Source organism: Pelobates fuscus, chromosome 2 (genome assembly GCF_036172605.1).
Source record: "Pelobates fuscus isolate aPelFus1 chromosome 2, aPelFus1.pri, whole genome shotgun sequence".
Lineage (NCBI taxonomy): Eukaryota > Metazoa > Chordata > Amphibia > Anura > Pelobatidae > Pelobates > Pelobates fuscus.
Genome location: NC_086318.1, coordinates 184420930 through 184444823, shown reverse-complemented (window position 1 = coordinate 184444823; position 23894 = coordinate 184420930). Strand labels below are relative to the sequence as shown.

Genomic DNA, 23894 nt, shown 5'->3' with positions numbered 1-23894 from the left:
TAACTCTTTAAACTTCTTTTGAAAGAAACCTTTAATAATTTAACACAACGTAATAAATGTACTCTTGCTTTCCAGATAAAACATTTCTATTACATATAAAAAAAAAATAATAATTAAAAAAAATTGTATTCAGTTTCATTAAGTCACAATTGCAGTAACTGCTGTTGCAGTACTGCAAGATAAAAGGGATAACAGTACTTCTACTGCTTGGCAATGAACAATTTCTATGTAACACATTGACAACTTTAGATACACATTGGTGTTCAATACACAATCTGTGCAGTCACTGGAAATGATTAGGTCACTCACCCTGTGTTCAGGAAAGTCAACACCATCGTTTTCCTCTACAGTGAGCAGTTTCGCCTCGCTGCAGATAACACAAATAAGGACAAAAAAAAAATACTAGATTAGGAAAAGGCAGATTAATTTGGCATTATATGCACATGAGTATTATTTAAAAAGAAAAAAAACGGGTGGTTTTATCTTGTACACGTGAAATGTCAGCTGAATTGTTCCACTCTACAGTTCTTCAGAGGTGAAGCTACCAAGAGCTAAAACATTTTTGTAGTCTTGTGCATTCACAAAAGTGTGAAACAGTGATTTACTGAAGTTCTCACAAAACTATGGACTCCTCTACATATTTTACATCGGCACCTACTTCTTATCATGTGAGAAGATTTCGTTTACCATTAGCCTTCCCACAAGTGGTCTTTCTGCTCTCCCAAACATAGCAACCACAGCACATGTGCTGTCTATGGAAAGTCAATAATACATTCTGATGCAGGAATGCTGACTTTGCCACCTTCAATGAGGAAGTTTGTGCTGCTTGAACGCATGTACAAAATTAATAAACTGGTACTATAATATAAAATGAAAAAATACAAAAATAAAACTGCTCTAACAAATACTACTTCTAATCCCCAAAAATAGTAAGAGGTGAGATGGACTTACTCTTTTTCAACGTCAATTTCATTTTCTTCTGAATTGTCATATGTCCAGCTATTCTTAAAGCCTCCATCTTTCTTGGACTGCACTCTATCCAGCGCTGAAATGATAGGAACCACTAATCTTGAGTTCAATTGCACCAGAATGCAGACAAGGTATCCAACACAAAAGTACAGGAGGAAAGGAGGGGGACTGAAATTCCAAGCAATGCTGAACATTATATACATAGCTCATAGTTCTGACAGTTTCCTCACAGCTCTGCCAATGATGGCTCAAAAAGTTTGAACAGGCCGGTAACATACAACTCAAACTCTGTGTATATCATGTTTATAATTAGCAGGAAGTAATGTATAACAGGCAGATCGGCAATGTCCACAGGATATGATATGGTTCAAACATTTAAAAGAACACACTATTTTTCTATTTTATTTTTACCAATTCTGTAGATATAACCCAAATAAAACATGGATGTTTATTTTCTGCATGTTTTTTTTTTTGAGGATATGAGGAGGAAACCAAAAACAAACTTGCAGAAGCTGCAGATCTGTTGTCTGCAGCCTTTCCAAGTCCTCCCCACTTTCTGTGCCAGGGAATACACCATTGAGAGGCCTCTATGCTGGAGACACACACACACACACACATATGATCGCTACTTTCAATGCTTCTCAATGAGCTGTAGTATAGCTCACAAGGAAGGGGCGAGTTTATAAAATGTCACAAATAGGAGACTCCAGACACAAAGAACTTCAGCAAGCTGAATGGAGCACTCCACTAAAAAATGCCTCTTCTGCAAGTTCCAGTTAGCATACTGGAACTTCCTTTAAATTAGCATGCAACTTATCACCTTGTATTTCTGTAATCTAGAGGAAAAAAAACAAAAACAAAACAACCCCATTAACACCTAAGACAAGCAGCAATTAAAAGATTAGCCCAAGATTTTAAAGTGCCATGACTAGGTTCTAAAAATAAAATCTAAACTATTTAGTCTTCATGTTAAAGTACAAATCAGATCCAAATGTACTAAGAAAAATGTATCTGGGGACACTGAAAAACTGTCCTAGGCAGCACAGCATGAGTGTATCATTAGACGCACTTGTGCTGTGTTTCGCGCTGTGCTGCCTCAGGACAGTTTCCTGGTGTCCCCAGAGATGGGAAACCAGGGAACTAAAGCCCACTGCTGGGGGCCAAGTTGCCTGTCAGATGGCAGGCTTGCCCCATCTTGGGTTGGCCTGCCCTCTTTTGGATGACTGCCCCTTTTCTGGGCAGTCCCGCGTATTGTGTGTGTTGCTAGTGACTCTGCTCACGACACTAGCTGTGCAACCTTAGGAACTCCACCCACCCGTCCAGACTTCCAGTAGACAAATGTTCAGAGGTATGAGATGCTGAATGCTCCCCCATAAACATGCACTGAATTAATGCATCTCTATGAGGAGAAAAACAAAACAAACCCAATAAAAGTTGAGCCAGACAGAAAACAAAAGCAAGTTAGCAAGTAAAAGAATAACAACGAGATAATAAAGCTGCTGCCCCAACCAGGCCAGGTAAGTAGTGCAGAACATTTAAGAAGAAAAAAAATGAATTGTAAGAAGCAGATGGCTACCACAAGCACTCGGCTCAAGAACTTTTCCAACTGTGAATACAATGGTTTTTCTGACAATTTACAAGTTTAAAAGAAACATGGGCTCCACTAACTGAAAAATTGGATTTGTATGTACTAAAGACATAATGTTTACAAACAGGATTCTGACAGAAACAATAGTAAAAATAATGTTCCCATTTGATGAGTTTTGGGGTACTTTTTTGCTTCTCATTTGATGGCTTGCAAAGATTTTTGGAACATACAGTGTAGCTGAAAGACATTAAAGACTATTACAACAATGTGAAGCACAAAAGCTAGCTTTGAGATATTTATAGGTTTATTCACTAAAATCTGCATTTTTGCAAATTAAATCCAAATGGAAAAACAGAGGCATTGCACACACATTCCTCAGTCTCACATCTCCCTTCCTTTATTGCTTGGCTTGACATTACTTCCTCCTGATACTGTAAGGATGCCATGGTGGAGAGAGGTGATCATGGAAATTGTCCAAGATAGCTTAAAGCAGTGTTCCCCAACCCCCGGGCCGCGGACCGGTACCGGTCCGTGGATCAAACGGTACCGGGCCGCCCAGGGGTGTGCGAGCCTGCCGGCTAATGCAGGGCTGGCATTGCCCAAGTGCCAGCCCTGCAATGTGCCTGCGGACCGGAGGGGAGATCAGAGATCTCCCTCCCCGGTCTGCAGGCACATTGCTGACAGCCTGCAGGGGAGGGAGTGAGAGAGGACCCGGGAGCTCTTACCTGCAGCTCCTCCGGGTCCTCCTCTCGCGAGATTTGGAGCGTTGCCGCGGTAACCACGGCAACGCTCCAAATCTCGCGAGAGTGAACTCTAGCCCTGTAACTGGGCTAGAGTTCATCTCACCACCACTGGGACCACCAGGGAATCCCCACCGGACCACCAGGGACTAAGAAATGTCCCCCCTCCTCCCAGTAAAGGTAAGAAGGGAGGGGGGACATCAATATATTATTTTTAATTAAATAAATTAAAAAAAGCCTCCCTACCCTCCTTACTCCCCATACACACACTGCCCCCATACACACACTGCCCCATACACACACTACACACACAGCCCTACACACACTGCCCCACAAACACTGCCCCATACACACACTACACACACTGCCCCACAAACACTGCCCCATACACACACTACACACACAGCCCTACACACACTGCCCCACAAACACTGCCCCATACACACACTACACACACTGCCCCACAAACACTGCCCCATACACACACTACACACACAGCCCCACAAACACTGCCCCATACACACACTACACACACTGCCCCCATACACACACTGCCCCATACACACACTACACACACAGCCCCCATACACACACTACACACACTGCCCCCAAACACTGCCCCATACACACACTACACACACTGCCCCACAAACACTGCCCCATACACACACTACACACACAGCCCCACAAACACTGCCCCATACACACACTACACACACTGCCCCACAAACACTGCCCCATACACACACAGCCCCACAAACACTGCCCCATACACACCCAGCCCCACAAACACTGCCCCATACACACACTACACACACTGCCCCGCAAACACTGCCCCCATACACACACTACACACACTGCCCCATACACACACTGCACCCATACACACACTGCCCCCAAACACTGCCCCATACACACACTGCAAACACTGCCCCCATACACACACTACACACACTGCCCCACAAACACTGCCCCATACACACACTACACACACTGCCCCCAAACACTGCCCCATACACACACTACACACACTGCCCCGCAAACACTGCCCCCCATACACACATCGCCCCAAACACACACACACTGCAACTCTCACACACACTGCCACCCTCACATACACACTGCACCGCTCACACACACATACACACAATTTTGAGTCTATGTCTTTATGTGACTGTGTTTGTGATTTTCTGACTATGTATGTGTCTGCGTGTTTTTTTAATATATGTGACTGTTTTTTTTTTTTGTCTTATTAATTCAAAACAAGTGGGCCACGGAAAAATTATCAAATGTTTACCGGTCCGCGGCGATAAAAAGGTTGGGGAGCACTGGCTTAAAGGACCACTATAGGCACCCAGACCACTTCAGCTTAATGAAGTGGTCTGGGTGCCAGGTCCAGCTAGGGTTAACCCATTTTTTTATAAACATAGCAGTTTCAGAGAAACTGCTATGTTTATAAATGGGTTAATCCAGCCCTCAAATCCTCTAGTGGCTGTCTCACTGACAGCCGCTAGAGGCGCTTGCGTGATTCTCACTGTGAAAATCACAGTGAGAGCACACAAGCGTCCATAGGAAAGCATTGATAATGCTTTCCTATGAGACCGGCTGAATGCGCGCGCAGCTCTTGCCGCGCGTGCGCATTCAGCCGAATGGGAGGATCGGAGGCGGAGAGGATGTGGAGAGCTCCCCGCCCGGCATTGGAGAAAGGTAAGTTTTAACCCCTTTCCTCTCCCCAGAGCCCGGCGGGAGGGGGTCCCTGAGGGTGGGGGCACCCTCAGGGCACTATAGTGCCAGGAAAACGAGTATGTTTTCCTGGCACTATAGTGGTCCTTTAAAGAATACAGCATCTCCCAGTCTTTCTCCCTCCTCATTGTTGGCAGTGAGCAACAGTGGAGGAGATGGATCATATAAATGTCAATGAGGTATATGATGGTGCAATTAGATGCAGTAAAAAATTATCTTTGTGTGGGTAACACACACACACACACACACACACACAACTGCCTTAGTTGAAATCACCAGCTATTACTGGCCAACCATCCCATAACCTTCTCAATAATTCACATCTGAAAAAATATTTCCTATAAATCCCCTCATATTCCTAATTGTCTTTTTGATCAACAGCATGAAAAGATGTGTAAATAAAGATTGGACAGTAGTCTTTTTAATTTTATAATTTTAAAAAATAAATTACTGTTTAAACTATGTAACTGATCATATTTTGCCTCACTGAAGATGATCACTTTAAAAAAATCCACTCACGACCGCATTATCAGTACAAAGTTGTTATGGTGCGAGGCAGTCCAGGGAGCCAGCTGAACTGTGGGGAGCTACTGATGGGCTGAACGGTCAGAACAATCGAGCACCAGATTGAAGAATTTTTGGTAAAACTATTTGTTTATCCCTTCAGGATTGCCTGCGCCCCGCACCTCCTGGCACCATAAGAACTTAATTGAAATTAAGCTGTTATGGTACCCTGGGCCATCCTTTAAGTGTTTCATCACCATTTTGTAAAATAAAATAAAATAAAAATAAGTTCTATACAGTTAGGTTTATGCACAAAAGAAAAGTTCACATATTATATAATTCTAAGTCTTTAAACCTACCTATGATACATTTCAAAAATCTTAAAAATGTGTAAATCGCTCTGGATAAAAGCTCTATATATTAGAACTGTTAAAACACATTTATAAAAATCAGTCTACTGTTATAGGTATCTGATTAAACTTACAACAATAAGATTACAGTTAGGATTAGCTCAACCAACATGACCACTTCAATATTCAGTCATTTGAATTGCATCTGAAACGCTGCACAAGCAGGATTATTTGCACTTGTGTGCCAGAGGCTAGTTGCACTCCTTGCACACATGACTTTGGCAGTCATGAAAGAGCTACGGGTACCCAAATGTCAGTTCTGTGCATAAAATACATCCTAGTCAGGGTGCACAGCACGCTGGCACTTATAGAGAATTGCCCAGTTAGAGCCTGCAAGAGGAAGCATGGTTGTTCCTCCCACTGCTCCCCCATCCGGTTTCTACTTCACCTCCTTAACACTCACCCTAGAGGTACAGATATTTCAACATTTGTCATCTTAAAGTTTAACCCAATGCCTTACTCGAATGTTATTTTGCATATACTAACAGAACACTAAACGAATACATATGGAAGGACAAATGACAAATATTTCCCACAACCTCTCAGACAAAACGAATATGAGTTTTCTTCAAGTGTAACAAACTGGATCCTACTTCCAATATATCAAACTTTATACATTCACTGTGATGCCAACATTCCATTAAAATGAAAGATGACATGTTATTATAGTGTACAAGGGTTTATTATGCCTGTTGGCTGCATAAGCAGTAAGATGAAAACTACATATATTGCCACCACAGGGGATGTGTATGCACTTGTTTCCCCAACACTTACAACAATACATCAATAATCAACCATTTTGCTGCATTCAGTTACGGTATTTACACTTCACTACACAGACAATTTTGAAGGAGATTAAAACAAGTTTGATGTACATGCTGTAACAACCATTTGTTGGTGATTTTATTGACAGAATATATAGATGAAACAATTTATTTTTTTTATCCTTCCTTTATTGCAAGTTCTGTTTAATTTCGATTTTTTTTTTTTTATGGTTTTCAATGTTTTTTTTTATTTGCATAAAGTCATGGTACAGATATCACTGTTTTGTATACATAGAATATTGAGAAGTAATAATTATCTGTATGCGTCAAATACATAGAAAACAAGAATTTGTTGATAACAATTGTCTGTATGGTTTGTGAATCAAGATGTGTTTAAGTAAATACAAAAACAAAGAACAAAGATAACCCGGGTAGAATGGTATGGAGTGTATGTTGGAAGTTTTCCCTTCGGTTAGGTTGCCCATGCTATTGCTTCTTGCCCAAGGATGTGTGTGAGATCCCACCTCATGGGGAATGCTGAAGGTACGTGCACCACCAGGACCAGATAGATGTGCAAGAGTGGTATCTGTCTGAGAGGGAGTAGCAAATTTCCTTCATATTCCTGGTGGTTTCCACTCTTTGGATCCAATCTCTTATGGACGGCAGGTTTGATTTTTTTTTTTTACAGTATATAGGGATCAATTGGTTTGCCGCTGTTATCAAATGTAGGAGTAGTTGAGCTTTCTTTGGGAAAGTTTGGTGGTGGGAGAAGGAAGATGAAAGAATCTGGGGTTGGGGTCAGTTTTTCCCCCAGTATCGTCTGTATGAGGCTAGAAATGCGCCTCCAGTAGGTTTGTTTTTCTGGGCAGGACCACCAGATGTGTGATGCTGTGCCTGAGGGGTTATGGCATCTCCAACATTGATCAGAGGATTGGGGGAAAATGGCTCTTAGTCTCGCTGGTGTATAATACCATCTAACTATTCTTTTATAGTTACTCTCTTGGGTCTCTGTGTTTCTAGAGTTTTGTGAATATTTCTAAAGATTTTGCGCCACCTATGAGGTGGTATGGTGATATTGAGCTCCGATTCCGATGCAGAAGTGAAGGCCTGAGCTGAGGGTGTTTGGGCTGTATGGAGAGGAGAGTGTACATGACAGAGATAAGCTTTTTTTAATATGTGCCCCTTGCAATACTTTTCAAAGGGTGTTAGTTCTCGGAGTGCCCTCTGAGCCAAGTGTCCTTTCTTTAAAAAGTGTACCATTTGAATGTATGAAAACATATGCATTGCTGTGATATCAGTCTTCGGTAACAATTTGTGTAAAGGTTTGCTTTCATTCCCTTCAATTACTGCCTCCCCTGACAAGTATTGCGAGTTATGATATTGCTTATATATTTTCCCATCTGCTCCAGGAGGGAACAGGGGGTTGTGAGTGATTGGAATCATCTTTTGTGGATGACAAGTCTACTTTGAAATCACAGAGTTCTGCACACACAATCACAGTAATTTACTACAGTCAGAATTCCCAAGAAATCAAAGTGAATTTTAACTAGAAGGTATACATAGCCAAACTGGAAAAAGTCAACTATGCTTCCAGTTTGGCTGTTGACCTTTAATATGAAATTCTGTTTTAATTCACTTTGAATTCCTGACAATTCTCACAATAGTTAACAACCCTAATGTTTATCAAGGTAAATCTAGTCCTTTTTCAAACTCTGTATGTGTGAGCTCCAAATACTGTGGTTACACTTAAGGAAAAAATAAGAAAATAATAATGACATTTATTAGAGAGCTACAACATTGATTAATGACAGCACGGCAGCCATTTAAATTTGCTCTGATCATAAAACAATTGCATAAAATAAAAAATAAAGGAAGTAGGTTCACAAATACAAGATGTCAAGTCAGGGTTTCAACCAGAGTACAAACAGCATGATACAGTTCATGATCTGATGCAGTGTATCCCTCAATTTAAAAAATATAAAAACATTTAAACAACTTAACAGTTTTGTAAGGTATTGTATTTCTTATCTACAGAAAATATAATAGCAGGGCTTGACAAATTCACGGTGACACAGAAATTGGAAAATTGACTCACTGACCAACAAGCAGAGGCTGTAAAGAAGTGGGCCATCTCTGCGTGTTCTGTGGCAAAGACAGGTCCAGGGTTCCCTTGCACTTAAAGAACTTCTAACTACAGTGAACAATGCTACTTCATTTCAATAGAATAAAGTGGTCCTATCCTTCCAACCCTACAATGTAAATTTTTTTAATTTTTTTAAATGTCTTGGATGTGCATCACGTGGCTCCTCTATAAGTAGCAATGGTCTGGACAAATCCAGAGTTTGCTGTAAAAGGTAAGTAAAACACACATGGGGAGGGATACCTATATAAAGAGTGGCAGAGACACTAAAGTGTGAGGAATACAGGTTTGTTAAACTTTCTCTCCTCACCATCAACAGTTACTACTAACAGGACAGTATGCATGAGGAGATTTGTATCTATTAGGTGTGTGTATGTATATTATATGTATACACACATATGCATACATACACATGTATTCAATGGTTTTACTTATCAGGACATAATCATCTGTACCTTAACATGTCTTAAAAGTAGGTATATACAACCACAATATATTACACTGTGTTATGATTTATCAAAAATAAAGCCAAAATGAAGAATCCATGTGTGGAAAAATATGATTCAATAGCTTGGAGAACCACAGCAATAACATTAAATAATTGTTTGCTATATGACTTTCCGTCTCTCACATTGTTGTAGAGCAGGGTTTCCCAATATTTTTTTTCTTGTGGAACCCTTTGACATAGTGTATCAACATCCTGGAGTGCTATTATTTGAACTATACTATATGCAAAAATGTTTGTTTAGCTAGTTATGTGAATGCGTAACGGAGTATGGTTAGTTTGGTGCATAGGTATAACAGCTGATGTGATATGACGGTAAATGTAGTTAAAGTGCAACAATTTGTACATACTACGGAGTGCTAATGTAATGTTAGTTAACCCCTTAAAACTGGAGGGCGTACCATTATGCCCTATTCTAAGCGGCTCTAAACCCTGCAGGGCGTAATAGTACGCCCTCTGTTTTTTTTTTTTTTTAACTTTCCCGGTCGCCGACGATCCCACACCAGTGATCACGGTTGGAGGGGGGGGGGGGGGGAGGGGGGAAGAGGGGACTCCCAGAAAGCCCCCCGCGGCACATCCGTCCTCCTGCAGCCCCCCCGGCCATGTGAGAGTGAGGTCCTTGCGAGGACCTCACAATCACATGGCCGGTTTAGCTGGCTGCTGCATTGCCAGCAGGGGGACTGCCTGTAATGACAGGTAGTCCCCCTGCTGGCTAGAAATAAAATAAAAAGTTAAATAAGTGTGTAAATATATATATATACACACATACATACACACACATATAAATACAAATATTAAAGAAAATATTATATATATCTACATATACAGTTGCAAGAAAATGTATGTGAACCCTTTGGAATGATATGGATTTCTGCACAAATTGGTCATAAAATGAGATCTGATCATCATCAAGTCACAACAATAGACAATCACAGTCTGCTTAAACTAATAACACACAAAGAATGAAATGTTGCCATGTTTTTAAAGAAACACACCATGTAAACATTCACAGTGCAGGTGGAAAAAGTATGTGAACCCTTGGATTTAATAACTGGTTGAACCTCCTTTGGCAGCAATAACGTCAACCAAACGTTTCCTATAGTTGCAGATCAAACGTGCACAACGGTCAGGAGTAATTCTTGACCCTTCCTCTTTGCAGAACTGTTTCAGTTCAGCAATATACACGCTGTCTGCCATCTGCCCTGTACAGTGAAAACTGGGATTCATCCGTGAAGAAAACACGAATGTGAGAATTTACCCACTCAAGTCGGTTACGACGATGAATTGCAGTCAGGTCGAGACGCCGACGACAAGCATGCAGATGAATTTCCCTGAGATGGTTTCTGACAGTTTGTACAGAAATTCTTTGGTTATGCAAAACGATTGTTGTAGCAGCTGTTCGGGCAGCTGGTCTCAGACGATTTTTGGAGGTGAAGATGCTGGATGTGGAGGTCCTGGGCTGGTGTGGCTACACGTGGTCTGCGGCCAAGTTCTCTGAAACGTGTTTGGAGAAGGCTTATGGTAGAGAAATCAACATTCAATTTACAGGCAACAGCTCTGGTGGACATTCTTGCAGTCAGCATGACAATTGCACGCTCCCTTAAAATTTGCGACATCTGTCACATTGTGCTGTGTGATAAAACTGCACATTTTAGAATTGCCTTTTATTTGGGTCAGCCTAAGGCACACCTTTGCAATAATCATGCTGTCTAATCAGCATCTTGATATGCCACACCTATCAGCATAGGAGAAGTGCTCACTAACACAGATTTGTGAATAATATTTGAGAGAAACAGGCCTTTTGTGTACATAGAAAAAGTCTTAGATCTTTGAGTTCAACTCATGAAAAATGGGGGCAAAAACAAAAGTACTGTGTTTATAATTTTGTTCAGTGTATATCCCCTTGTTTACGGTTATTGGTGAAAGTCAAGTCCCTGAACTGGACAAAACGCATTCGACGACTACTACCGTATATACTCGAGTATAAGCCGACCCGAATATAAGCCTAGGCCCCTAATTTTACCCCCAAAAAATGGGAAAACTTATTGACTCGAGTATAAGACTAGGGTGGGAAATGCAGCAGCTACTGGTAAATTTCGAAATAAAATTAGATCCTAAAAAAATTATATTAATTGAATATTTATTTACAGTGTGTGTATAATGAATGCAGTGTGTGTATGAATGCAGCGTGTGCGTGTACGAGTGCAGTGCGTGTACGAGTGCAGTGCGTGTGTGTGTGTGTGTGTGTGTTGCAGAGCCTTGGTGGGGGGGTGGGCTTTTTTTTATTATTATTATTTATTATTACTTTTTATTTAATTTCATTATTATTATTTTTTTATTAATATTTAATTTCATTATTATTATTATTATTAATATATATTTTTTTCGTCCCCCCTCCCTGCTTGATATATGGCAGGGAGGGGGGCTCTCCTTCCCTGGTGGTCCAGCAATGGCAGTTCAGTGGGGGGGGAGAGAGGGGCTGGCAGAGAGTTTACTTACCTGTCCTGCAGCTCCTGTCAGCTCCCTCCTCCTCCGCGCCGTCCATTCAGCTCACACTCTAAGTCTCGCGAGAGCCGCGGGGTCATAGTGCGGCTCTCGCGAGACTTACACTGGGAGCTGACCGAGGTGCTGAACTGACGGCGCGGAGGAGGAGGGAGCTGACAGGAGCTGCAGGACAGGTAAGTAACCGCTCTGCAGCCCCCACAGCCCCCTGTCTGTATTATGGCAATGCAAATTGCCATAATACCGACTATTGACTCGAGTATAAGCCGAGTTGGGGTTTTTCAGCACAAAAAATGTGCTGAAAAACTCGGCTTATACTCTAGTATATACGGTACTTTACTAGTAGACGACACTACTACAACTGCTGCTTTTAATGTAAGTTTAATAAATAGTTTTATACCATTTGCACTACAATTTCCATTTTCTTTTTAAAGGACCACTATGGTGCAAGGAAAACAAACTCATTTTCCTGGCACTATAGGGTCATTAGGGCCCCCCTCCTGCTGGGCTAAAGGAGTTAAAACCCCTTCAGCCACTTACCTTTCTCCAGCGCCAGGCTCCCTCTGTGCTGGGGAACTCTCCACCCCCTGCTGACGTCAGATCCGCGCATTCAAACCGCCCATAGGAAAGCATTACTCAATGCTTTCCTATGAACATCCAGAGTCTTTTCACTGTGATTTTCACAGTGAGAATCGCAGAAGCGCCTCTAGCAGCTATAGGCTGGACTAACCCTCAGTGAAACATTGTTTCTCTGAAACTGCTATATTTTCAGCTGCAGGGTTAAACCTAGAGGGACCTGGCATCATACCAACACTAAAGATATATAGAATCATAGAATGTGACGGCAGATAAGAACCATTCGGCCCATCTATGGTGATCTTGAAAAGGAAGACCTTAACTCTTTGATGGGAGCTTTGATACAAGGCACTATAACTACTGCAACATTGTGAGTGGCCAATTGGAACAACATGTTTTTTGGTTTAAACAGTTACACGCTATGGTGTTGTATATTCTAGTTTGATTGTTTTAGCAGAATATCCCCCTACTGTTGTTCATCTTTGTTTTTGAAGAAAAAAGGAAGTCTTCGGGGCAACATAACGTCTCCTACGGCAGGGAAGTTATTTTCTATAGTTTTCACTGTAAGAACTTTGGTTGTGGACACATTGTCTTGCATTCACACTTCTAGTCGGCCTAAGATTAAAAGGACACTATAGTCACCAAAACAACTTAATGAAGCAGTTTTGGTATAAAGATGATGGCCCTGCAGTCTCACTGCTCAATTCTCTGGCATTTAGGAGTTAAATCACTTTCTTTATGCACCCTAGTCACACCTCACGGCATGTGACTTGCACAGCCTTCCTAAACACTTCCTGTAAAGAGTGATCTAAGGTTTATACTTCCTTCATTGCAAATTCAGTTTACTAAAAAAAAAAAAAAATCTTCTCATATATAAAAGAAAAAAAAAATGGTCTCTTACTTAACGCGTTTCGCCCGTTCCAGGGTCTTCATTTCTGAAGAAGCCCCTGATTGAGCGAAACGCGTTAAGAGATAGACATATATATATATATATATATATATATATGAGATTTTATTTCTATGTATTATTAAAGTTCAAGTTTTTACCATCGGTCCTGTGCACTTGGAATCCGGTTTACTTCTGATATCCTTTGGTGGGGATCATACCACCAAGGCATTGCTCTGGAATCTGTAAGTAGGATACCTACTTTTCTCAATATATTACCACTGTACTGTACATACTATACCATTGCATTCTATTTTTTATTCTTTCTACATATACGTTCAAGGAAAATTGGATACTGTATTATACTACAACCCTTATATCCCAAGACGGGGATTGTACCGTCCAGGCGCTATACGGCAGAGCTCTAAGTAGCTCTGGAAAGTGTGAGTTAGTCCTTAAATTGGTCTATATCCATTTCATTTACGTTATTTTATTATTGACATATTGCACTATTATTGTTCTGTATTTTATATCTTTTGAGGGTTATATACACTACCATACTGATATGAGCCTACAATCTATGAGCATCTGAAGAAAGAAAAGAATCTCACAGATTAAACTCATACTAGTCTAAATATACCATAGGTTTAATTAGAAACTAGCAAACAGGTCTCAAACATATACAATAAACACAAATAAATCATTAGACAGCAATGCTACTACAACCCATGAGAAATTAACTTTTGTTCCCAAAACAAGTTATATACAGCCACTGAGAGCTAAAATATATTTGCAGAGATCACTTGCAGATTTCTGTCAGGAGGAATACAGAACCTAAAAAACATATTGAACAAAAAGATGATTTTTAAGTTAACAAGTTTATTTTCCCTGATATGGCAGCGATCTTACAGAGGAAGTGCTATGTAGTCATTATAGCTATATAAAGATACAGACACAGCAAGGGGGCTAAAGAGATCAACTCAGACCAATACTCCGTGATCCATGCAGCTCAAATGATGACACTAGGAAGATGAGAAAAATCTAAAGCCATTCTAGAAAGTCCTCCAGTATATTCAATTAATGGCTGTACCAAACCACTTTTTATTTTAGCTGCTTATAACTATTTCTAATACCTTAATAAATAGTTCAGCATTGGTGGTACATGGTTCCAACTAGATTGGCCAAGATATCTGCATCTAACTCCCCTCTATGCTGGAGATGTTTATCTTATGAGGGAAATATGTTACATATCTGGTAGGGTTGCCCAAAAATAAGTACCTTATGGGAATCAATATATCTTTTTTTGTCTCTTTTAAATATTAAAGTTAAAAAGCGACCAGAAGCAGGCCTACTCCATATTAATTGGGATAGACTCCCAAGAGATCAATTAATATTGACCATCCATTCTTTTATAGCGGCGAAAATACTAATAGCAAGATCTTGGAAACATAACTACGCCAGATATGAAACTGGTTTTAGCACAATTATTATTCCAGTTGGAAATGGAGAGAGGAGTCGCATATTCAAATAATAACTGCAAATATATACACCACTTGGATAAGTGGATAACTAAGGTTAAAGAATGCTCTTATTAAAGTTATATCTGATAACACAGGTTTCTCTCCAAACAGTTTTCCTTTAGTTACATATAGATCCAACCAATAATCGAAGAATGATTTTTATGTATGCTCAATATGTCTTGTGTTAGTATTTGTCTTTTAGTATCAATGTTCGTTAAAATGGGTTTTTTTGCACTTATAAATATTAAAATATTTCAATAAAGAGAAATTTAAAACCTAAAATTCATCTGTCAAAGAAATATGACAGAATTGCATTTTTGATCTCTACACTGCACCTGCCAAACTACCAACTTAATGTGTTGATCAAACATTAAGTGTAATGCTTTTTGCATTATCAGCAGAGAGATGTAAACACTTCTATGTTGCTGAATACAGAATTTCACGGGAAAGCGATACACTGTAGGAGTAAACAAGCCCTATCCACAAGTTCAAAAACAACATTTTCTCAGCATCATTTTCTTTTATACAAACACCTTTTTTCTAATGTGAACAGCTATGAATTTAGCAATTTGATATTCAAAAAAAAAAAATCACAAAAAAAGCTGAATGGAAAAATTCACCATCTACGCAAAAGTCTCAATTTTGCCTTTCAGGCTTTAGTTCATTACAAATCGGAATTTTTTTTTAATGTTAAAAAAAAAAAGAAAAATGATCCCCAAAAGGACACAACAAACGCTTTAAACGCTTTATGATACGCTGAGGATTTACCATATTAACAGTTAATAAATAGAAGCTACTCATTTTATCAACCATAGAGAGATAAAAATACATTATACAAAAAAAAAAAAAAAAATCTTCTAATGGGCAAAATCCATCAAGTTGCAATATTATGGACCTGCAAGATGTCATCATGCATGAAGCAGCAGTCTGTTGATTATGTGAAATAATCCAGGACTTAATCAAAAGACCATTTTACACTAGTTTACTACAGACACCTATGTGTTGTGTTCCAAAGGTAAAATATACATTCCTATTACTGTGTTCAGCATAGAATAAAGTATAATGAACTAGTACCAAATATTAGAATGATAAAATATTGTGAGATCAAATATATTCCAATTGAAGTATTGACCAATGTAGATCTCACTACCATTTACAGAAGCCGTGTAAACAAAATATCTATAAATGATAGCAAAGTTCATGTAGATTTTATTCCTTTTTGCTGCGCAAAGCAGTACAGTCATGTATTAATAACATATCAGCCATCACCCATCTAAAATATTGGAATCTAAGGCTTACCATGCATTAATATAACATTTCTCATAACCGTCTGTGCCCACTGCACGGCAACCTGAGGGGCGCCGACAGTGATGGATAGAAATAAATGTATGTAAAATTACTATTTGTCATATGCACCTGTGCTCATGCCTTACTCAAAATGGCCGCTAGAGCACCCCTTCCCATCGACCAAAACCCTCATGTAACAAGATGGCGTCTCCACCCGGAGCTACACCCAAGATGATGATGATAGCAACACCCTAGAGGAAGTATAACAAGATTAAACACTTAACCAATTAAAAGTTTACTCTTCATATTTGCACACAATGCATTCCTTTGCCTTTATAAAGGGGGCTATGCAGCCACCCAAATAAACAATTAAAAGTTTTCATTTATCTGAACTTGTTGTCAGAGAGATTTCTTCAGCGTGCACACATCTCACTTGAAAAATTTGGACAGGAGGCAGATACTCAGGCAGACACTTGATCTGGTCCAAAACACGGAAACCTGAGGGGCGCCGGCTGCGCCCACTGCACGGCAACCTGAGGGGCACCGGCTGCACGGCAACCTGAGGGGCACCGGCTGCACCCACTGCACGGCAACCTGAGGGGCACCGGCTGCGCCCACTGCACGGCAACCTGAGGGGCACCGGCTGCGCCCACTGCACGGCAACCTGAGGGGCACCGGCTGCGCCCACTGCACGGCAACCTGAGGGGCACCGGCTGCGCCCACTGCACGGCAACCTGAGGGGCACCGGCTGCGCCCACTGCACGGCAACCTGAGGGGCACCGGCTGCGCCCACTGCACGGCAACCTGAGGGGCACCGGCTGCGCCCACTGCACGGCAACCTGAGGGGCACCGGCTGCGCCCACTGCACGGCAACCTGAGGGGCACCGGCTGCGCCCACTGCACGGCAACCTGAGGGGCACCGGCTGCGCCCACTGCACGGCAACCTGAGGGGCACCGGCTGCGCCCACTGCACATCACCAGCAAAAGGCATTGTAATAGGCACAGACAATGCCCTCTGCAGAGCACTCAAGGGAGCACACAGTCAAGAACTTAAAGGACCACTATAGTCACCCAGACCATTTCAGCTCAATGAAGTGGTCTCGGTGCCACGTCCCCCAGGTTTTAACACTTCAGATGTAAACATAGCAGTTTCAGAGAAACTGCTATGCTTACATTGCAGGGTTAATCCAGCCTCTAGCGGCTGTCTTCCTGACAGCCGCTAGAGGCGATTCCGCGACGCTCAATACGAAAATCTAAAAAAAAAATATTGAGTAATGCTTTCCTACGGGTGGTTTGAATGCGCACATGGCTCTGGCCACGCATGCGCATTCGGCTCCACTCGGTAGCTGACGTCGGAGGGGGAGTAGAGGTCACCAGCGCCGATGAAGCCCGGCGCTGGATTAGGGTAAGTGGCTGAAGGGGGGCCCTGAGGCACTATATAGTGCCAGCAAAACAAGTGTTTTTCTGGCTCTATAGTGGTCCTTTAATCACAGGCAGACAGTAAGTGCAATGCTTTCTCTTACGCACTAACAGTACCCAGCAGAAGGCACACTCTTAACCAAAGACTGGCACAGACAGCACCCATTGCAGAGCACCCTCACTGGCACAGACAGCACCTAGTGCAGGGCACCCAGATGGGCAAATACATTACTCATTGCAGGGCACCCAAATGGGCACAGATGTACATACTCTTGGGCACAGACAATACCATTTGCAGGGGTATCATGGGCAAGAACAGCACCCAGTCCAGAGCACTTTCATGAGCACAAATAGAACACAGTCTAGGCTATAGAAGCTCATTCCGCACCAAGAGCACCCTCACTGGCACAGACATCACCCATTGCTGAGCACCCTCACTGGCACAGACAGCACCCACTGCAGAGCACCCGCACTGGCACAGACAGCACCCACTGCAGAGCACCCGCACTGGCACAGACAGCAAATACATTACTCATTGCAGGGCACCCAAATGGGCACAGGCATCACCCAGTGCAAGGTAGTCCTGTGCACAGACAGCACCCATTGCAAGACACCCTCATTGGCACAGACAGTGCTTGGTGCAGGACTGCACCCAATGCAAGTATCAATGTTTTCCTCTGCACACACAGCACCCAATGCAGGGCTCCCCCATGGACACACACACACACAGCACCCAATGCAGTGCTCCCCCATGGACACACACACACACAGCGCCCAATGCAGTGCTCCCCCATTGACACACACACACACAGCGCCCAATGCAGGGCTCCCCCATGGACACACACACACAGCGCCCAATGCAGGGCTACCCCATGGACACACACAGCGCCCAATGCAGGGCTCCCCCATGGACACACACAGCACCCAATGCAGGGCTCCCCCATGGACACACACAGCACCCAATGCAGGGCTCCCCCATGGACACACACAGCGCCCAATGCAGGGCTCCCCCATGGACACACACAGCGCCCAATGCAGGGCTCCCCCATGGACACACAGCGCCCAATGCAGGGCTCCCCCATGGACACACACAGCGCCCAATGCAGGGCTCCCCATGGACACACACAGCGCCCAATGCAGGGCTCCCCCATGGACACACACAGCGCCCAATGCAGGGCTCCCCCATGGACACACACAGCGCCCAATGCAGGGCTCCCCCATGGACACACACAGCGCCCAATGCAGGGCTCCCCCATGGACACACACAGCGCCCAATGCAGGGCTCCCCCATGGACACACACAGCGCCCAATGCAGGGCTCCCCCATGGACACACACAGCGCCCAATGCAGGGCTCCCCCATGGACACACACAGCGCCCAATGCAGGGCTCCCCCATGGACACACACAGCGCCCAATGCAGGGCTCCCCCATGGACACACACAGCGCCCAATGCAGGGCTCCCCCATGGACACACACAGCGCCCAATGCAGGGCTCCCCCATGGACACACACAGCGCCCAATGCAGGGCTCCCCCATGGACACACACACACACAGCACCCAATGCAGGGCTCCCCCATAGACACACACACACACACAGCACCCAATGCAGGGCTCCCCCATGGACACACACACACACACAGCACCCAATGCAGGGCTCCCCCATGGACACACACACAGCGCCCAATGTAGGGCTCCCCCATGGACACACACACACAGCACCCAATGCAGGGCTCCCCCATGGACACACACACACACAGCACCCAATGCAGGGCTCCCCCATGGACATGGACACACACACACACAGCACCCAATGCAGGGCTCCCCCATGGACATGGACACACACACACACAGCACCCAATGCAGGGCTCCCCCATGGACATGGACACACACACACACAGCACCCAATGCAGGGCTCCCCCATGGACACACACACACACAGCACCCAATGCAGGGCTCCCCCATGGACACACACACACACAGCACCCAATGCAGGGCTCCCCCATGGACACACACACACACAGCACCCAATGCAGGGCTCCCCCATGGACACACACACACACAGCACCCAATGCAGGGCTCCCCCATGGACACACACACACACAGCACCCAATGCAGGGCTCCCCCATGGACACACACACACACACACAGCACCCAATGCAGGGCTCCCCCATGGACACACACACACACAGCACCCAATGCAGGGCTCCCCCATGGACACACACACAGCACCCAATGCAGGGCTCCCCCATGGACACACACACAGCACCCAATGCAGGGCTCCCCCATGGACACACACACAGCACCCAATGCAGGGCTCCCCCATGGACACACACACAGCACCCAATGCAGGGCTCCCCCATGGACACACACACAGCACCCAATGCAGGGCTCCCCCATGGACACACACACACACACACAGCACCCAATGCAGGGCTCCCCCATGGACACACACACACACACACAGCACCCAATGCAGGGCTCCCCCATGGACACACACACACACAGCACCCAATGCAGGGCTCCCCCATGGACACACACACACACAGCACCCAATGCAGGGCTCCCCCATGGACACACACACAGCACCCAATGCAGGGCTCCCCCATGGACACACACACACACAGCACCCAATGCAGGGCTCCCCCATGGACACACACACACACACAGCACCCAATGCAGGGCTCCCCCATGGACACACACACACACAGCACCCAATGCAGGGCTCCCCCATGGACACACACACACACAGCACCCAATGCAGGGCTCCCCCATGGACACACACACACACAGCACCCAATGCAGGGCTCCCCCATGGACACACACACACACAGCACCCAATGCAGGGCTCCCCCATGGACACACACACACACAGCACCCAATGCAGGGCTCCCCCATGGACACACACACACACAGCACCCAATGCAGGGCTCCCCCATGGACACACACACAGCACCCAATGCAGGGCTCCCCCATGGACACACACACAGCACCCAATGCAGGGCTCCCCCATGGACACACACACACACAGCACCCAATGCAGGGCTCCCCCATGGACACACACACACACAGCACCCAATGCAGGGCTCCCCCATGGACACACACACACACAGCACCCAATGCAGGGCTCCCCCATGGACACACACACACACAGCACCCAATGCAGGGCTCCCCCATGGACACACACACACACAGCACCCAATGCAGGGCTCCCCCATGGACACACACACACACAGCACCCAATGCAGGGCTCCCCCATGGACACACACACACACAGCACCCAATGCAGGGCTCCCCCATGGACACACACACACACAGCACCCAATGCAGGGCTCCCCCATGGACACACACACACACAGCACCCAATGCAGGGCTCCCCCATGGACACACACACACACAGCACCCAATGCAGGGCTCCCCCATGGACACACACACACACACACAGCACCCAATGCAGGGCTCCCCCATGGACACACACACACACAGCACCCAATGCAGGGCTCCCCCATGGACACACACACAGCACCCAATGCAGGGCTCCCCCATGGACACACACACAGCACCCAATGCAGGGCTCCCCCATGGACACACACACAGCACCCAATGCAGGGCTCCCCCATGGACACACACACAGCACCCAATGCAGGGCTCCCCCATGGACACACACACACACACACAGCACCCAATGCAGGGCTCCCCCATGGACACACACACACACACACAGCACCCAATGCAGGGCTCCCCCATGGACACACACACACACACACAGCACCCAATGCAGGGCTCCCCCATGGACACACACACACACAGCACCCAATGCAGGGCTCCCCCATGGACACACACACAGCACCCAATGCAGGGCTCCCCCATGGACACACACACACACAGCACCCAATGCAGGGCTCCCCCATGGACACACACACACACACAGCACCCAATGCAGGGCTCCCCCATGGACACACACACACACAGCACCCAATGCAGGGCTCCCCCATGGACACACACACACACAGCACCCAATGCAGGGCTCCCCCATGGACACACACACACACAGCACCCAATGCAGGGCTCCCCCATGGACACACACACACACAGCACCCAATGCAGGGCTCCCCCATGGACACACACACACACAGCACCCAATGCAGGGCTCCCCCATGGACACACACACACACAGCACCCAATGCAGGGCTCCCCCATGGACACACACACAGCACCCAATGCAGGGCTCCCCCATGGACACACACACAGCACCCAATGCAGGGCTCCCCCATGGACACACACACACACAGCACCCAATGCAGGGCTCCCCCATGGACACACACACACACAGCACCCAATGCAGGGCTCCCCCATGGACACACACACAGCACCCAATGCAGGGCTCCCCCATGGACACACACACACACAGCACCCAATGCAGGGCTCCCCCATGGACACACACACACACAGCACCCAATGCAGGGCTCCCCCATGGACACACACACACACAGCACCCAATGCAGGGCTCCCCCATGGACACACACACACACACAGCACCCAATGCAGGGCTCCCCCATGGACACACACACACACACAGCACCCAATGCAGGGCTCCCCCATGGACACACACACACAGCACCCAATGCAGGGCTCCCCCATGGACACACACACACACAGCACCCAATGCAGGGCTCCCCCATGGACACACACACACACAGCACCCAATGCAGGGCTCCCCCATGGACACACACACACACAGCACCCAATGCAGGGCTCCCCCATGGACACACACACAGCACCCAATGCAGGGCTCCCCCATGGACACACACACAGCACCCAATGCAGGGCTCCCCCATGGACACACACAGCACCCAATGCAGGGCTCCCCCATGGACACACACACACACACACACACACAGCACCCAATGCAGAGCTCCCCCATGGACACACACACAGCACCCAATGCAGGGCTCCCCCATGGACACACACAGCGCCCAATGCAGGGCCCACTGACCCATTATTCCAGAGACAGGGAGGCGGATAACGATATCAGTGTTGCGGTGAACACAGGGCCCGACTCTCACCTTCTATTAAACGGCTCTCTCCACTGCCCGCCATCTTTCCAGCTCACTCCATGACCGACAGACTTCGGGAGCCCCGGCCTGGGGAGGGGGGCGGGCAGCAGGGGCTGAGTCAAACTCCGGCTCCGGACAAGAGAGCAGGCCGCAGAGAGGACGGCTATGGAGACATGGAAGGAATGAGCTAGGCCCGAGCCGGGAGAGGAAGCTGGAGGCCGGAGCTGGGGGTAGAGGAGGAGCCTGTGAGCCCGGGCCGGGCGGGCGGGGGAGCTGGGATTCCGAGACTAGACAGTGACAGACACACTGTATTCACTGCTTGTCACACGGGGTGCTCTGCTCTGTATTCACTGCCAGGCCGCCCAGTGCAGCGCCACTTGCTCCGAGTTGTGTTTATAGTCCTTAATGGTAAACAATAACATGGAGGGGGGGCGCTCTGCTATAACGTGACAGCCTGCTAGTAACACTCTGTACAAAGCAGCCAGGCACTGTGCTCAGACACCAGGCTGTAACTTGGGACATCATACAGTGCTCCTGATACTATAGAGCCCCTTTAATGTCGAGGCGGTGATTGCTCATTGTTTAGCACGTTGTCCCACAATATAAAATTTTTGCTTTAATAAAGCTCATCCATAGTATGTCAATCAGCTGTTAATCGCTAGTTGTTACCCATACATATAAGTGTATATATATATATATATATATATATATACACTTATATGTATACACTTATATGTATGGGTAACAACTAGCGATTAACAGCTGATTGACATACTATGGATGAGCTTTATTAACCCCTTCAGGACGGAGTCAATAGTACACGTTCTGATCAAAACAAAACGTAAACAAAAACTGGAATTTGCGCTATATGTCTGTTCACCCGTAGTTCCCCTCTTTCATATTAAATGCACCCACACTTATTATATATCATTTTGTTCAGGAGAAACAGGGCTTTCATTTCATATAAAATATTTGTATTTGAAACAATTTATTATGAATAAAATAAAAAAAAACTGTGAGAAATTTGATTTTTTTTTTTTAAATTTGTAGTTCCGCCTCACATTTTAGCTGTAAATGTCATAATACTGTTAGGTTTTACGGCAACAAAATGCACATATTTGTAATCAGCGATGTCTCACGAGTACAACAGTACCCCCCATTAACAGGTTTTATGGTGTTTTGGAAATTTACAGGGTCAAATATAGAACGTTCCATTTTCAAATTGAAATTTGCCAGATTAGTAATGTTACCTTTGAGACGGTGTGGTAGCCCAGGAATGAGAATTAC

At 45.3% G+C, this 23894-nt stretch overlaps 1 protein-coding gene across 2 annotated transcripts in view; it reads right to left on the bottom strand.

The window, feature by feature from the left end:
* The window catches only part of SENP6 (SUMO specific peptidase 6), an 80749-nt gene extending 57801 nt beyond the window's left edge, over positions 1 to 22948 (bottom strand). Inside the window, exons 1-3 of one of the 2 annotated variants that reach the window (XM_063443005.1) lie at positions 22617 to 22948; positions 952 to 1045; positions 310 to 367 (exon numbers count right to left, since the gene is read on the bottom strand). In XM_063443005.1, coding sequence (XP_063299075.1) covers positions 310 to 367; positions 952 to 1045; positions 22617 to 22650 — 186 coding nt within the window. In that variant the 5' untranslated portion in view covers positions 22651 to 22948. The remainder of the gene's footprint in view (positions 1 to 309; positions 368 to 951; positions 1046 to 22616) is intronic. The other variant, XM_063443006.1, reaches the window with a different exon arrangement.
* Positions 22949 to 23894: the final 946 nt, after the last annotated feature.